This window comes from Marmota flaviventris, chromosome 18 (genome assembly GCF_047511675.1).
Source record: "Marmota flaviventris isolate mMarFla1 chromosome 18, mMarFla1.hap1, whole genome shotgun sequence".
NCBI classification, from domain to species: Eukaryota; Metazoa; Chordata; class Mammalia; order Rodentia; family Sciuridae; genus Marmota; species Marmota flaviventris.
Genome location: NC_092515.1, coordinates 51,141,821 through 51,158,040, shown reverse-complemented (window position 1 = coordinate 51,158,040; position 16,220 = coordinate 51,141,821). Strand labels below are relative to the sequence as shown.

Here is a 16,220-nt window from a genome sequence, read left to right as displayed (position 1 = left end):
GAAGCAAACGGGGCTGAAAGTTTCAATTGACCTTTTCAATTCCACAGAGATGTGGTCTCGTCTCCGTGGCTTGTGAATGGTACAGTCATTATAAAGTAGATCAGACCTGAGGAAGCAGTCACAGAAAAGCCCTTTCCAGAGACGGGGCACGTATCATTATATTCTAAATCAGATGCCCTGCCTTGAGCTGACAACACAGAGGCAGAACAGATAATTGGGTGTTAGACAATTAAATCAGAATACCAAGACCTAACCGGTCCCCTTGCACACTCTGGTAATGAAGCCGCATTTCTTCCCCATTCCTGATATGGATTAAATCTGAGCAGGAAATGAACGATGAAAAATATGGTGGTAGGAAAAAATTTCAAGCTTCTGATGTTGGGGGAAGGAGAGAAGGATGAAAACAAACAGCAGGGGGCTGTGGCTCAATTCCCTTTTTAATTCAACAAGAAGTTACTGCAGTATTCAGAATATTTGCATATTTTAATATAAAACTCAAACAATAGACAATGAAGCAAAATATGCTACCCTTCCCCCTGCCAAAAGGCATAAGGATATCAAGAAAAGGAGCATTACTCACATTTTTTATGTTTATGGGCTGAGAAAAACCTCATAAGAAACTAAGCTGAATATTTAACATATAATGTCTTACGCAGAATAGTTATTTAATAAATATTCCCTGAATTCTCTCTGAATAGCTGCATTCAGAGAGAATTTGATGCCATCAAATTCAGGGCAGCTGTGGCCAATAAATATCTTTCTTGATTATTTACAAAGGAAGAATTTAACACAGAGCAGTGAAACTTAATAACTGCAGTAGGAATTCTCCTAGTATTTCTTTCTGCATGGCTCATGGAGATTGTTAGCTTCATGTGTAGCTGGGCTGTCACCGAAAGCCTTATTTTGCTTCCTCAATGCCCACCTTCTCCCAAGTCTGCTAAGCCAGGGTCTTTGCTGGGTCTTTCCTGCCCTGTACATTGAAAGTGTCTAGTACACTCTCAAACTATTGTTGATTTGAACTGATTTACTACATCTCAACTCTCCTACTGGACCATGAGCTCCCCTTTTCATCTCCTAACACAGCACCTTATCCATGGTGGTGCTCAGTAGATTTTTATTTTAATGAACAATATATCCATTATCAGAATAGCTGGTCTTGAACACCCTCCTGCAATTCTCCAGGTAATGAAAGGAACCCAAGGTGCATTCCTCCACCTTGGTTAGGCACTGACTGGTTAGGCACTGCCATCCCCAGCACTTTTGTATGATAGTGTAGACACTCAGGGGGTCGATGGCTTCCTTAATGCCTGGTCTTCCCAGTAGTCTGTGAGCATCACGAGGGAAGGACGATTCTCATTGCTGTCTATCTAGCTCCTGACAAAGAGTCCAATACATGAAAGACCTGTTAACAATTCTGCTCAGCTGACAGCATGACTATCTCAATGAATAAATATCACTGTGTCACTCTCCTCCCCGAAGCCCTCCCATGGCATGCCTCTCAGGTGCCACACACACTTGGCCCCTGTCTTCCCTCCAGAGATCTCCCACCATTCTTGGCATCTTCTCTGTCCATGGGGGGGCCTTTCAGTTCCTCATCTCACCAGGCCTTTTCCTAGCTCAGGCCCTTTTCATGACTTGTCCCCTCTGCCTATAACTCTTTCCCCCTTCCTCGTCACCATATGAACTTCTAGTTTTACTTCAAGTCTCAACTTGAGGCACTGTGCCCACATGGACAAATAATTGACAGATAAGCCCATGTCTCCCACTCTATTCTCATGGCACCACACAACTCTTCTTCATCGCAATGTTTATAACAATTACATTTTGCTAATTCATTTACAGTCTATGACCTTGACAAGTCTCTTAGCTTTGAGGATGTTGTCTTGTTCACCAGACTTTCAGCACTAGCGCAGTCCCTGACTCAGAAGCGACATTTCATACATGCCTGTTTTCAGTAGTAAATAATTCTAGAATGGAAACTTGTCTAGGAGTAGATCAAGTCTACCATGATGACTCATCCACTCCTCCACCAACTGGACCCCTGCCCTGGGCAGCAGCCATTCCCCTCACACACCTGGCCCCTGACTCTCCCATTTATTGCCTGACCTTAATGGCTATACAAAGTCACAGACACACATAGCCATATAAATTGAAGAGACTGAATCATATAATTTGATTGTTCTTCAGCAGTGTTAGGTAGTCTACATAGTTTAATTTTTATGAGAATAATAACAGAGTCTACTGCATAGGGGTTTTGTGAGAGATAATTTGGAAAATGCAAATAATGAACATGACTCAAGGCCCAGCCATTCTAATCAATAAGTGGTATCTATTCTTACTGATTATTATAATTATGGATAATTATATTCCAACCCTTTCTCGACTGTGATATTCATTTTACCTAAAGTAAAATGAACATTCATTCAATAGAAAAGCATTCTCAGTGCACCAGAATGCCCCTTCACTCTAGTCTTCCACATCAGGAATGAAGGAAATAGAATTTTCATTGCAAAGGATTGCACTGCAGGTTTAGATTCAGAATTTTTAGTTGAAGACATACTGGCTTCTGAAGCTTAAAAAATATTGGCTGGGTAATGGCTGTGACAGGATTCCAGTTAATTTAGCTTCCAAAATGAAAATGTGAACATGTTGATGCCCCAGTCAGAGCACCCGACCCTCCCTAGCACAGCCCAACTGACCTTCTCTAGTCGGTATAGGAGCTGCTTGGTGGAGAGCTGGATAAGAGGTGCTATAAATTCACAGATGACAGTCACGGTCATCACCAAGCTCTTGCCCTTCTGGGCCCCAATGATGGCATGGCACACCAGCTTTTCTTTGACTATCTGCAGACGAGATACACCAGCATTTTCAAAAGAACTGTTAACTCAGAAAACTTAATGACCCATCAGGAGCAAACTGATTCCAAATTACTTGCCCAAGGACATGAGGGAAGAGCACATTTCCTTGAATAGTGCATTTTAGGGATTGCTCTCTGTCACACAATTATGTTCTGGTTGGTTAAATATGGCCTTGATGAATTGTTTATTTTTGACTACCCCTTAGGACACATTTACATACATACATATTATTATTATTATTATGCAACAGGAGATGTTTTATGGGCTGTGTGTCTAAAACAGATAAAAAAATACTTCATAGGCAGCAACTTAGTGAAGCCCTAAGAAACTCAGTGAGACCTTATCTATAAAAAAATATTAAAAAGGCTGGGGATGTGACTCAGTGGTTAAGCACCTCTGGGTTCAATCCCCAGTACCAAAAAAAAAATATATATATATATATTAAAATCCCTCATAGAGCTTATAGTTCAATGGTAGTTATAAGATTTCTTATCAAACTAGTTGGAAACTGTGGTTGGATTAATTTTGCCTTTCAGACTTATGTATTTAAAAATTATGTATTAGAAATGAACATTTCTTTGGAACCAAGGTGTCCCAATTTTTATAAAGTAAAAGGGAACAAAATTGAATTTCTATCATGAATAGTTTGTACCAAAGAGTGAATTCAACTACATGGCATGATTTGGAAGTTCTTAGTAAATCTTAAACTGAATTTAGTCCTCCAGTAGCTCAGATGTAATCCCTTTAAAAGCATGAAAACTCTTGATAGTCCCGTTATAAATGTGCTCCTGCTATAGACAGTGAGTGTCTTGAGATAAGCGGCTGTGTTCTACTCATGTTTTGCATCCTCAGTGCCCCGCACAGTGTTTGCCACATGGCACATATTCTAAAAGTTGGCTGGAATCCCAAGTGACAGAGAAAGGGAGTACATTATAGACTCTGTAATGAAAGATAACTTTTTTTTCTTTTTGCATTGAGGATGTATTCTACCTGAAAATGCTCTCTGAAAAAATAATGTAAATGCAATAAAATGAAACATGTGACCCCAGCAATGGACCAATCACAGACCAGCTTTGTCATCTTGTCTCTGGGAGACAAATTTCTTATTGCTTCCTATTTCATTAGGAGAAAATTCAGTATCACCTCCTACTATGGTGACACAAGCAGGAACTTAAGCAAGCATAGTTTCTCACTCATAAAATCTGCATTTGTAGGACAGGAGAACCTTTTTTCCCAGTGTTGGGGAATGAACCCAGGGCCTTGTGAATCCTGGGCAAGTGCTCTATTATTGAGCTACATCTCCAGCCTGGGAGAAACACTAATGTGACTTCAAAATCCTTTCTTTTAAGTTTTTGGTGGTTTCTAAACTCCCTGAGGGGACGTAATAAAAAGACACATGGTTTGGAATTGCTTAAATGTTTTAAGCTGAATGTATGGTGATAATGTAAATAAGAGTAAAAACACCTGAGCTGCTGAAAATAAACATGGCTGTTTCATTGACATATAAACTATTATGTTTCAAATGTGATGCTGTTACAGTCAGACAGGAAGGGAAAAAGCCAGGGGTGTTGTCATACCTGGATAGAAGAGGCATCCCAGAGTAGCTATAAAAATATTCTTTTTTTGAATAAATGTTAAATTAATACTGCTGTGTTAATAGGAAAAAACTGCCTTGACTGAAAACTGATGTTCCTGTATCAAAGATTTGCTGGCTCTTCACTGTTTACCTGGGAAGGAGAACCTGCTTTAAATGGTCCTTTGAGTTTAGGTTCATGGTAGCTATAGAAACAAGCAGAAAATGGAGCAGAGCTAAACCTTGAAAGCAGTGGATGCTGCCTTGGTAAGCAACTCAGTGCTATATACGATCCTTGAGAAACCATGTCCTTTTTCAGATAAATGTCAAGGGACTCTCCTAAGAAATAGATACAATACAGCAAAGGTTTATTTAGGAGAAAAAATAGCTTCTGAATGTTCTGTCCCCTTACCCTGGGAGTAGCAGAATAGCCTTCAAGTATCATATCTATTGTCTGGCCTGGGTAGAGCTCCATCCGGACAGGGTGGATCTGAAACACGGGGCTTCCTAGATCCCTGGGCTCCTGGGAGTCCTTGGGCTGGGGACGACCACCAGCATGTCTCTTCTTAATCTGTCCCTTCTTGTACAGCTTTTCCTGGGGACGGAAATCATCATTCATCCAGAACAACTGTTGGATCCGACGTCCCTTATTAGTCAACTTGAAGTGGTAATAGTGGGTATCCAGGCTGAAAAAGAGGTAGGTGTTGAGAAGGTTCCATTTAGGGACCTTATGCTCAGTTCTATACCCTTGGGATTAACTCCTCCAGAAGTACTTAAAAAGTAAGAAGAAAATAAGACCTCCCTTTTTAATTAAATATAGGACACTACTAGGAGCGATCACAGTGATGGAGCAAGGTGGTATGTACTAAAAGGCCCCCGGATTTCGAGTTGGGAACCTTATCTGGTCCCAGAGTTGCAACCATTAGGTGTGGGGCTGTGGGGAAGTGGCCCCATCCACCCCTAGTCTTCCATAGCAAGCCAAGCAAACCACAGGGCACGCGGACACAGTTCATGTGGAAAGCACTCTAAATAATGAGAAATGGTTGTGAGGAGTAAAGGAAAGTGAAATACTGACTGAAGGAGAAGCATATTTCAAAATGTGCTGGGGAAATTTCCACTGAGTGAGTGAAGAGTCTTGTGCTGGTGGCTCATGTTGAGAGCACTTTGAGGGGAAGCAACGCATATTGCCTTAGCAGAGGTCAGGGGGAAATGGATGAAAGTGGGCCAGCACACCCTCTAGACTGGGCATTCTCCTCAGACTAATTCACTTTCAATAAGCTTCTTTCTCCTCCCTCCCTCCCTCCCTCCCTTCCTTCCTTCCTTCCTTTATCTATTCCACAAATACTTTTTAAGGATCTCCTGACTGCCTGGCTCTATGTAGAGACTGGGATTTCTAAAATCTTAGTGGTGATTCAAACGTGTTTTGTTTGAGATTTTTAAAAACTGATGTATAGGCTTCTTTTCTTTTTTTCAGGGAAAAAAATCTTATCTCAAGACTGCTTTTATTCTTTACATTTTTATTAGGCTTGGAGATTTCATCCTGTCTGCTCCTAGGAAATGACATCATGTCTAATTAGTAAGTTGAAGCAGCAAATAAATAATCAGAAGAAATATTTACCAGTTGTCAGGTAAAAACAATTCTCTCTCAATATGTATCTACAGGATATGCCCAATGGAATATCTTTTCCTGGAAGTTTAACTTTGTGGACAATGGTATAATATGTAATATATACTGTTTATAAACTAGATAGGGCATCTGTTAGTTTTTACAATATATCTTTCAATAATCATAGAAACACAGACATCATAAGTATGTTAGCTCTTATATTATAAAGAAATAGAACATCTGAAAATTTAAGAGAATTGCCCCCAAAATTGCAATTAGAAAGGGGAGCATATGAGTATGTTATTAGATCAGGGGTTGGCCAACATTTTCTGTAAAGGGCTGAATAATAATCATAATATTTTAGGCTTTTGAGACCACATGGTCTCTGTCACAACTACTCAACTCCTATAGTGTAAAAGCCAGGGACATAGTGGTTGTGCCAATAAATATAAATATACTTTATTTATAGAAGCAGGCAGTGGGCTGCAGTTTACCCTTCTTATTTTTGAGGATTCTTTTGGCAATTGCTGGCATGATTTTATGTCAAAAAAGAATAACAATAGTGTTTGGGCAGAGGGGAAATCAGCAGCTAAAAACTACAGTTTGCTTGTATATTCATAGTGAATGGTTAGCTAACCCTCCAATTCCAGGCAAGTGTTGGAATATCCTTTGGGGGCTATTCGACACTATTTGTAGATTAAGAAGAACATGTAATTAGATCTAGTTTGCAGTACATTGTTTTCTGTAATTAGATTTGGGTGTACTTGAAGGAATTTAAAAACAGAAGCACGAGATTGCAGTGACAAAATTCCCTAGCTTATGGACAATAAGCAGAGAGGGAGATTTTTATATCTACTTGACTCAAAAAATATAACTGTTCACAGTAAAGTGTTCTCAGTAATACAACAGACAGGTGCCAGCCCCAGGAGTCAAGTACTGATAAACGCATGCTTCCCTCAAGGAACCAGGAATAAATCCCCACACATACCCTCTGTCCTAAGCATTCAAACTCATACTTTTTATGTCCATACTAGATTGTACGCTTGAAGGTATCTACACTTTACCATCTTTTATCTAGATATTTAGACCCTCTAGCTTTTCAAGTCAATTGTAGCCATCTCAATTGTTGGCACTATAGTGGGGAGGCAAGTAGAAATAATGCCAAAAAAGCTACTAGCTTTGTAAGACCTGATACAATATATTTGTAATAACTTTTTTTTTTTACTTCCTAGATCCTAGATATACTCTATTTAGGTTACCACTAAGATGCATCTGTATGGAGAAGAATTAGTGATATATTGGAATCAAAGAGAAGAAATCATGGTTGAGAGTCCAATTCATCACAGAGAAGTTCCTTGTAAGTTTGAGAGAAAGTGCACTTCCTCCAAATGATCCCCTTCTCTGGGGTAGAGTGACATAGCTTAGAGAGTGTAACCAACCTATGACTAGGAAACACCTTCTTGTGGCCGAGGTAGCCTACAGGATGGGGGAAAGTGAGGATGGTACACAAGAGGGACTGAGGAGGCCAGTTCTATTTGCCAGTTTTCTAAAGCAGGGGTGATGTCCAGCTTCCGTAACATATGTGATATCTATAAAAACTGGTCCATGATATCTCCCTACCTAAAGTGCGCTCCCAGGTCGAGTTCTGGAGCAAAGGGCTTATCTGAAACAATGGTAGAACCAATTCCTGAAGCCTGGACAGGAATCCGAAACGTGTTGCTATTTTCAACTTCCAAAATGACTGTGTCTTTGAACGTCAGAATGTCATTCAGGTTGGCAGTCAATGTCAGTGGAAAATCTCCTTCTGCAGGAACTGTGCCTTCATTGGGTTCAATGGTCCAAAGGGACTTTTCGTGTGCCTGCAACACAAGACTACAAGTTAACAGGGAAGATATTCTTGGCTTTTCATTCTGCACATGTCAAAGCCCTCTGTACTTCAAATGGCTGGTACCACAGAATTCAACATCAGAGACAAACATTATTTTTTTTTTTCTGAAATCAAAGCAGCTGTATGTTTGTTGGCTTTTCTTTTTTCAAAAAGCAATCTGATTCTGAGGAGTAAACCTCCGATTCTACTTTTGAATGCTCTGTGAAGATTCTTTACATCTCTTTCCCATGATGACAACCCAGTTCACTAACAAGCTTAGACTAATTATCTGCTCTAATCTCCAAATTCTGGGATAGTAACAGATTTTTATGGAATTTGGAATTTTAAAAGAAATGTTTTCAAATGCAAAGCTTCTAGTATTATAGTGAAGATGGACAGCTTTTATTAATAAGCAGGATATAGGAAGTCACTTTGATTTCTTCTACTTCATAATAATTAATAGAATGTCAATGACTAAAATCCCAAAGAATTTGAAGTATATGGTGTGACTGAATTATGCAGTTGGAAGTGACTTCTACCAACTCATTCCCTTTAACTGCTTAAATCTTCCAAGCTCACTCCTCTTTGTTAAAACAATTCCTCTCAATAATGCTGACTCTGACCATCACCTTTCAAAGTGTACACCCACCCTCAGAAAATCTGGCCACTTTTACCTCGCTCTGTTTTTCTCCTTTTTACTTACCATCTTCTAACGTGAATTAGTTACCATGGGCATTGTCTGTCTCCTTGCACTTCAATATAATCCAAACACAGAAAGAACTTGGACTTTTGTTTGCATTTGCTTGCTCACAGATATGTCCCCAGCATCTATAGCTATGCCAAGTATATAGTAGGTATTTAATAAATATTTGACAAAGGAATAATATATTAGCTTTTTAATCAAATTCTTTGATGACAGATAACTTACTTCTTTCCTAATTTGTCTAACAACTCAAATTATTAGACATATCTTTTTTATATGATGTAGAGATGTGCTTCTTTGGACCTTTTACACACTGGGTTTTAGTGCACTTCTTTGGACGGTAAGTTGAATCTACCTCTTTGGAAGAAAACTTTCTACATCATAAATAAGGCTCCAAAGTAAGGTACAGTATCAAATCAGAAAAAAAAAATGACTCATGCCATAAGCATTTTTTTTAACAACTGAAAATCAATTTATTAAAACAGTGGTCTTAGACATCTGCAATGGTGACTTCGACCTCCACTCCTGGCTCAATACTGCAGGAAATAATCTGCTGAACGATCTCAGAAGGGCTATGCAAGTCAACGAGTCGATTGTGGATTCTCATCTGGAAAAGAGCCCATGTCTTGGAACCTTCACCACAAGGTGTTTTTCTTGTGGTGATTCTCAAAGTCTTGGTTGGCATGCGAACAGGTCCTTTCACTTTGAGATTCTTTTCCTTTTGCGCCTCTGATCAAGTCAGCACACGCTTTTTCAAGTGACTTCATGTTACGGCTCCGCTGCACCCACAACAGCGTCCTCTCAAAAAGAAGCAGTTTATTCAAGTTTAAAACATAATTTCTGCTTCATTGATGATGATCTCTTAGATAGTTTTGAGGATGTTTTCCTTGTCTTTGAATGCTTACAGTGGAGGTTCACTGTAATATATTCAGGTCTGAATATACTTTAATATTCTGCTTGGAATTTGCTATCTTTCCAGAGTCTTTGGTTTGATATCTTTTATTTCTGAAATATTATCTCAACCATTGTCTGTTTAAATATTGCTTCTGACTCATTCTCTTCCTTCAATCCTGAGGACTCCATTTATACACGTATGTGACTTCCTGTTACACACTCTCCTATCCTCCTATCTGCATTTTGCTCTCTGTGCTTCATCTTGGATGGTTTCTTCTGATCTATTTTCCAGTTCACTAATTCCTTTTTCAGCTGTGTATAATATGCTGTTAAACACACACATTATGTTCTGAATTTTGGTTTCTGCATTTTAGGGTTCAGGTCTTGGTATTTTATATTTCTTCTTCTAAGGTTTTTATCCCCTTGGGAGATTTTGCAATCATGATTATGATATTCACCATTCTAGCTGCTCTTCCTGGTCCCTCTAGGTTTCTGCAAACTTGATGAGCAAATTGTTTTTAGGACTTTTCAAGTAAATATAACAAATATATATTCAATGACCCTGTGGTCCATTTTTGTATTTCCCACAACACAAAAATGCCCAAAGCATATTATCTTTCCCTAAGGAGCTGACAGTGATGGCATTCGGGGAGACCAACACCTAGACAATAAAAATACAAGTCAGAAGGAGCTGGGGCGACAGTGCTTTTCAGAGCAGAGGATGCTGGAACCCTTGGATTGAGACAAATATATCATACACATTTCATTTTTCCACCAAATGTGAAATTAGACTTAATTACCAAGTGGTGTGTTCCTAATTACATTATGCTATTGGTTAAAAACTCTAATTGTATATATAAACAATTATCTCAAAATTAATAAGAAACATCCTTTCCCTGTTTTGATTGCTGTTTCCTCTAAATCAGTTCTGACAGTTCTGTTTATTTTGGGGAACACACCACTCAGAAGTAATGTGTGGATTAATCGTCATAGAAAATATTTAGTGATTTCCAATTTGCATCAGGAAAAAATCTAAAGAAGAGGAGCTGTGGAGATCATCTAAAAATTTCCAGGATAATGACTCAGGGGAAAAGCCAAATTGTCCAGTTCAGTGGAGAAGAGCTCAATGGTTCCCTGGTATATCTTCCTTGGCTTCCCATACTTTCCCAAGCATAGTGACTCAGAAGAAGCCCTTCAAAATAAAGCATATGGAGGAAAATGGCATATTTAAAACCAAATGTAAAATTTACTTCTAAGCTGGACTTTGGAGGACATCCCAGGCTAAAAACATCTTTCTTCCATTTAATTCTGATGGTGTATGTCTACTGAAAAGAACGAAAGGAGAAACATGAGACAACATGTAACTGGATGGGGCTCAGGTGCACCGGAGGCTGTAAATCAGAAACTTCCTGATAGGCTTGGGTTGGAGTTGGAATAGAGCTGCATAGTGATCTCTGTACCTGATGCGAATGTACATTGCATATTGCAGTTAAGTATTAGAGACTGCAGGCAGGCAGAATCTCACAGGGTGACATTCAGTAAGTGCCTTGGAACATTATCAAAATCCAGATCTGGCTTAAGTGCAGATTCAGAAACTGAATCTGGTCAGGGAGGCCCAATCAAGGATCATTCTCTTAGGAACTGGCTCACGGGTACTTATTCGAGGAGAATCTAATACTTAAATCAAAATACCAATTTTCCAATTTGCAAAGGAGGATAAATTGTATTAGGCCAGAATGCTAGTTAAATTTCCTCCTGGTTTGAAAGTCTACATGGGAAATAAGTAAATTGCATTTTAAAATTTAAGTGAATTAAGTAAAGCAAAGAAGAATATTTTCAAGATTATAAATTGTATATAATGAGGATGTAGATGAATGATGGGAGGAAATTTTATTTTAACTTCAATAATAATGGAAATTATAGATTTAACTTTAAGTCAAGAGTCTATTATTACTCATGATCTTTGAATCTTTTGGGATATAAAAATAGAAGGAAACAATTAAACATCAAATACTACACTAAATAAACTAGGATTTAGATGGAGATACTTGTATGATAATTGTCCATGTTTGAAGGGCACTTGTGGAAAGTATGCTAATTCTTGCATGACTCAATGTGTTTTTCAAAAATTTCTCCTGTAACTTTCCTACTCAAACTTAGCTCTAGCAGAATATTAAAATATTAAGAAGTAAGCAAATCCTGTCTTTCAGAACATTAAAATGCTCTTGTTATAACTGTTTGTTAATGTATTAGTAAAAGATAATAATCCTTATAAGTTTGATTTTCACGTGTGTAGGTCAATTATTATTGGCAGGAGAAAAACTACAAGAATTGATGCTACAATATTCTATTCATATTTAGGTTCAAAGAAATAATTTCTAATGTATTTTCTTAATTTATTCCCCGCAATTTTTTTAATATTCTCAAAGTGAAAGCACTAAAATGAGTTCTAAAAGAGCTATAAATGCAAATTCAATCTTCTATTGATATTTTTGAATGGATCAAGTTAGCTTCATTTCATCTAAAGTTTTTATTGCAGTAGATAGGAGTCCTTGACTTATAACATATTCAGTCTGACCTACACAATCAAAGCAATACAGGGAAATAGATTTTTCATGCCCGAGTAATCAGCCCTTCTCCTTTTTTAGAATTACTTGTCTGTCTTACTTGCAGTTTTTATATTCCAAGCAGCTATTTTAGATAAGGTAATGATAGCTGCTATAACAGAAAGACCTCTGATACTCAGTGGCTTAATATAATGGAAGCTTATTTCTTATAGCTTCTGTGGAAAGAAGACCTGAAGCTGCTTTCCAGGGCTGAGTGGGTGAATTTCCTTCTTGATGTAATTTATTAATCAAGCTTGGCACAAAAGCAGACAGTAAAATAAATCACAGAATCCAAAGAACAAGGCCCATTAAAATGAATTCCAATTGGTGGGTGAGGAGGGGCCTCTGTTCCAGTCAGTCAGTCACTCAAGGACCTCAGCTAAAAAGATTCTGTGGCTTTCCAGGATACTCTGGCCATTGGTTCATTGCTGGCCAACAGGTGGAGAAGGAGAAAGGAGGGTGTGATGTGCTAGGATTTTAAGGACCAAACCTTGAAGTGGAGCATATCACTTGTGTCCATTTTCACTGGCCAGAACTCAGTCATGTAGCCACACCTAACCTCAAAGGAGGCTGGGAAATGTAGTCTAACTCTGGGTCCAGAGAAAAGGGAAATGGGCATGGTTAGCTGCTAGCTGCTCTCTGCTAAAACTACCTTGTTGGTTCAGTCCACCACTACAAACTCAGGCATTCTCTCAATTCCAACTTTCCTAAATATCACCTTTTGAAAAGCGAAAGGACTCAAGTGGGAGAATAACTTGGTGTTTCAAATCTTGTGATAGTCCTGGGCCCAGAGTTCACATCCATCTGTTGTTAGGACAAATGGAAGGATAGCTAGGAGAACAAGTAAGAATGTTCTAGGCAAAAAGAGTTCAATCCGTTGGGCTTTCTCCTCAAATTTGTGGCCTTAGAGTGTTCTACATTTTGCTCATTTTTAAGATTCAGCTTAGAATTAAGACATAACTCTCCTATGTTCATGTGAAACTCCACATCATGTACAACTACAAGAATGGGATCCTAATTAGGATAAGTTACACTCCACATATGTATAGCATGTCAAAATACACTCTACTGTTGTTTATATCTAAAAAGGACAAATTTTAAAAAGACATAAATCAATGTCATTTTCGTCCTTTTTTACATCAAACAGTGAGATGCATTTAAAAGAGGGTACTGCCAATGTCATTTCCCCCACTCCAACCATTTGTTTTCTTTCTCCAGCCAGTCACACAGGTCAGTCCTCTATTTGTGATGCTTTGAGGATGTCATGGCATGAGTGTCATGTCAACTTGGGGGATGTGCGCCGTTGCTATTCTGGTTCATGCTGATACAGGTTAGCCGCTTTGGAAAGAAGACATGAAGCTGCTTTCCAGGGCTGAATTGGTGAGTTTCCTTTTTGATGAAGCTTATTAATCAATACTTGGCACAAAATCAGACGGAAAAATACATCATAGAATCCAAAGAACAAGGCACATTATGATGCCGATGCTAAGGCCTTGGGCCAGCCCTACAAGTCAGGCTATAAACTTCTAGCATTTATTTGTCTATTTGGTATTTGACTTTTAGGTGTGCCCTTCACTTTTAGGGAGGACTTAGTCTACGTGACATTTTCTGTTATTCAGAGGAAATTTTAGGCTAAAGAAGACATAGATAGATGGTTGTCATCATAGTGTTGGAGGACATTTCGTAACCTTTTAAAAACCACAATACAGCAAGATAACAACGAATGGAATTAGGTTAGGAGAGAGAGCTCTGAAAGAAAAGGGATGTGGGTTTGATCCCTGCTTGGCCATTTCCCAGACTGGACTGTGTCACTCAGCCATGTCCAGTCTCAGTTTTCTCCTGTGTAGCTCAGGATATAGATGGTATCTTCTGCGTGAGTTGTGGTGATGGCTAAAGGAGGTCAGGCTTGTGAAATTCGGCATAGTATCTGGTCCTCACAAATGACAGCATTGTCACCATTTCACCGAAGTCCAAAAGGCCCCACATATACCTCATGATGGGCTCAACAGTGTTTGCTAAAAAATAAAAGATTACAATACTCTCCAGAAGAGAACCATGTTGGGGCTTGTGGTAGGCAGAATTCTAAAATGGCTCTGAAGATGTCCATCTCTCGGTAGGACAACTGACTTCCAGTCAGAAACATAAATCTAGGCACTGCCATGAAGGGATTTTGCAGACGTAGTTATGATCCCAAATCAGTTGACTTTAACATGCTGACTTTAATCAGACTGGGCTCTTCCTAGTGAGGCTAAGCCAAGCATAAGAGGGCTTATGGGAGGGGCCACGACACAGGGAGCAGTGGGTGGCTCCAAAGCAGTTGACAACAGTCCTTGCTGATAGCCATCAAGAAAAGGGGCTTCCGTCATTCAACTACAAGAAAAGGGATTCTTCCGGGAATCTGAAGAGCCTAGTCACGGGCCTTTCTCTAGTCAAGCCTCTTGTAAGAAATTCAGCTTGTCAACATACTTATTTGAGCCTTTTATAATCCTAAGGAGAAGATCCAGCCAGCCCAAGCCTGGATTCCTGACTCATACAGACAGATTATTAGGATTGTTTCAAGCCCCTAAATTTGTGGTGATTTGTTGTCCAGCAATCGAAAACTATATCTATCTCTCTCTCTCTCTCTCTATATATATATATATATTTTTTTTTTGGGGGGGGGGAAGATGATAAAACAAGTCTTTCATCAAAGATTCAGCAATAGCTGCCTCTGCCTTTTCTGTGGACTGGGGCTGGAAAACCAACCATTTCAGCAGACCATGAATAACACATCAGGAAGCGTGTGCATGCAGGTGCATGATGCTGTGAAGATGGAATATTCGTGCTCTTTGGCAATTTAGAATTCCGTGCCCACTGATGATTAGTGCTGAGCCTTTCTCTCTGAGGTTTCACGTATCTGAAGATAACATTTGCTTTTTATTTGGCAATAGGGCATCAGCGCACAGCTTAGGCAGTGCTCAGCTCCCAAGGTAAATAGGCCAGAGCTTTTATGAGTTTCCTTATTGTGTATTTAATATTTACCATGAAAGGTAGATGTGAGGGCTATTGTTTGCACATGTCACATCAACAATAACTGAGAGTGTGAATATCCTCAGACGGACCTGTTATTCTGTATTGCTAGCAGCTATGAAGCCTGGAAAAAGTAGTACTGTGCACTTTTCTTCAAAATAATTCATTTGCCAATTGAAATCTGTGAGAATTTCCTCCCATAGAATGAGAGGAAGCAAATAATAACAGGAACCAACATGCAGGGTGAGGGATTTCTTCAGATTTATACTATTAACTCAGCAGATGATTGACTTTTTGTGTGTGAAATGAGAACAATGAAGAGTCACTAAGGCCTGTCTCCTTTATGGCTTAAAAGAATTAACTGATAATTCAGAGATTGAGGTGCAGAACAATTGGTGCTAGAGCTTAATAAAGGAGGCAGTTCAGGGTCACGATTAAAATTGTGGGTCTTAGAGTCACATGACTTGGTGGTCAGTTCTGGACTCTGTCATTTGTAGTCCAGTAACTTTGAGCTAATCTGAAAGAGCTAGGTTTCAGTTTCCTTATCTGTTAAATGTGCTACTTGAAGATGAAAAAAGTAGGTACCAAGCATCTAGCACGGTGTTTAGCACATTCATGGTATCTTCCAAACTTCCTGCTGGCACCCTCCCCAACCTGCATCACAGATCAGATCAGTGGTTGAATCTTTTACCCCCTTTGAGAAAGCCACAAACCTTTCTACAGGAAAATACACATACATCTATGTGCATGCACACACATACTCACTCCAGACTTTATATACTAGTTCCACAGTTCATGGATCCCAAAGTGGTGGACGTTTGTCACAATTTTTTTCCTGCTTGATCCATCTATAAGCTCACATTCAATGGTCGAGGTAAACATCATTTTGTGTGACTCTTGGTAGGAGAGGATCTCACTTCCTTTTGAGAAGTCACTCAGACCCTCTGCAAACATGGAAGCCTGCAATCAGGACTAGTATACCAGATATGCTTGATCTGGAGGATATAGTACCAGTCTTCATAAAAGGGCCCCAATGCTTTTTCTAGACTTGCTTTCCAGGATACCAGGTCATTTACCCTTCCCAAATGTGCCAAACATCATCAC

The 16,220-nt window shown here is 39.1% G+C and overlaps 1 protein-coding gene across 1 annotated transcript in view; it reads right to left on the bottom strand.

Moving 5' to 3' along the window:
• The window catches only part of Hydin (HYDIN axonemal central pair apparatus protein), a 318,432-nt gene that overhangs the window by 169,109 nt on the left and 133,103 nt on the right, over positions 1-16,220 (bottom strand). The window contains exons 18-20 of the mRNA XM_027933192.3: positions 7,658-7,896; positions 4,844-5,117; positions 2,700-2,843 (exon numbers count right to left, since the gene is read on the bottom strand). Of these exons, the coding sequence (XP_027788993.3) occupies positions 2,700-2,843; positions 4,844-5,117; positions 7,658-7,896 (657 nt within the window). The remainder of the gene's footprint in view (positions 1-2,699; positions 2,844-4,843; positions 5,118-7,657; positions 7,897-16,220) is intronic.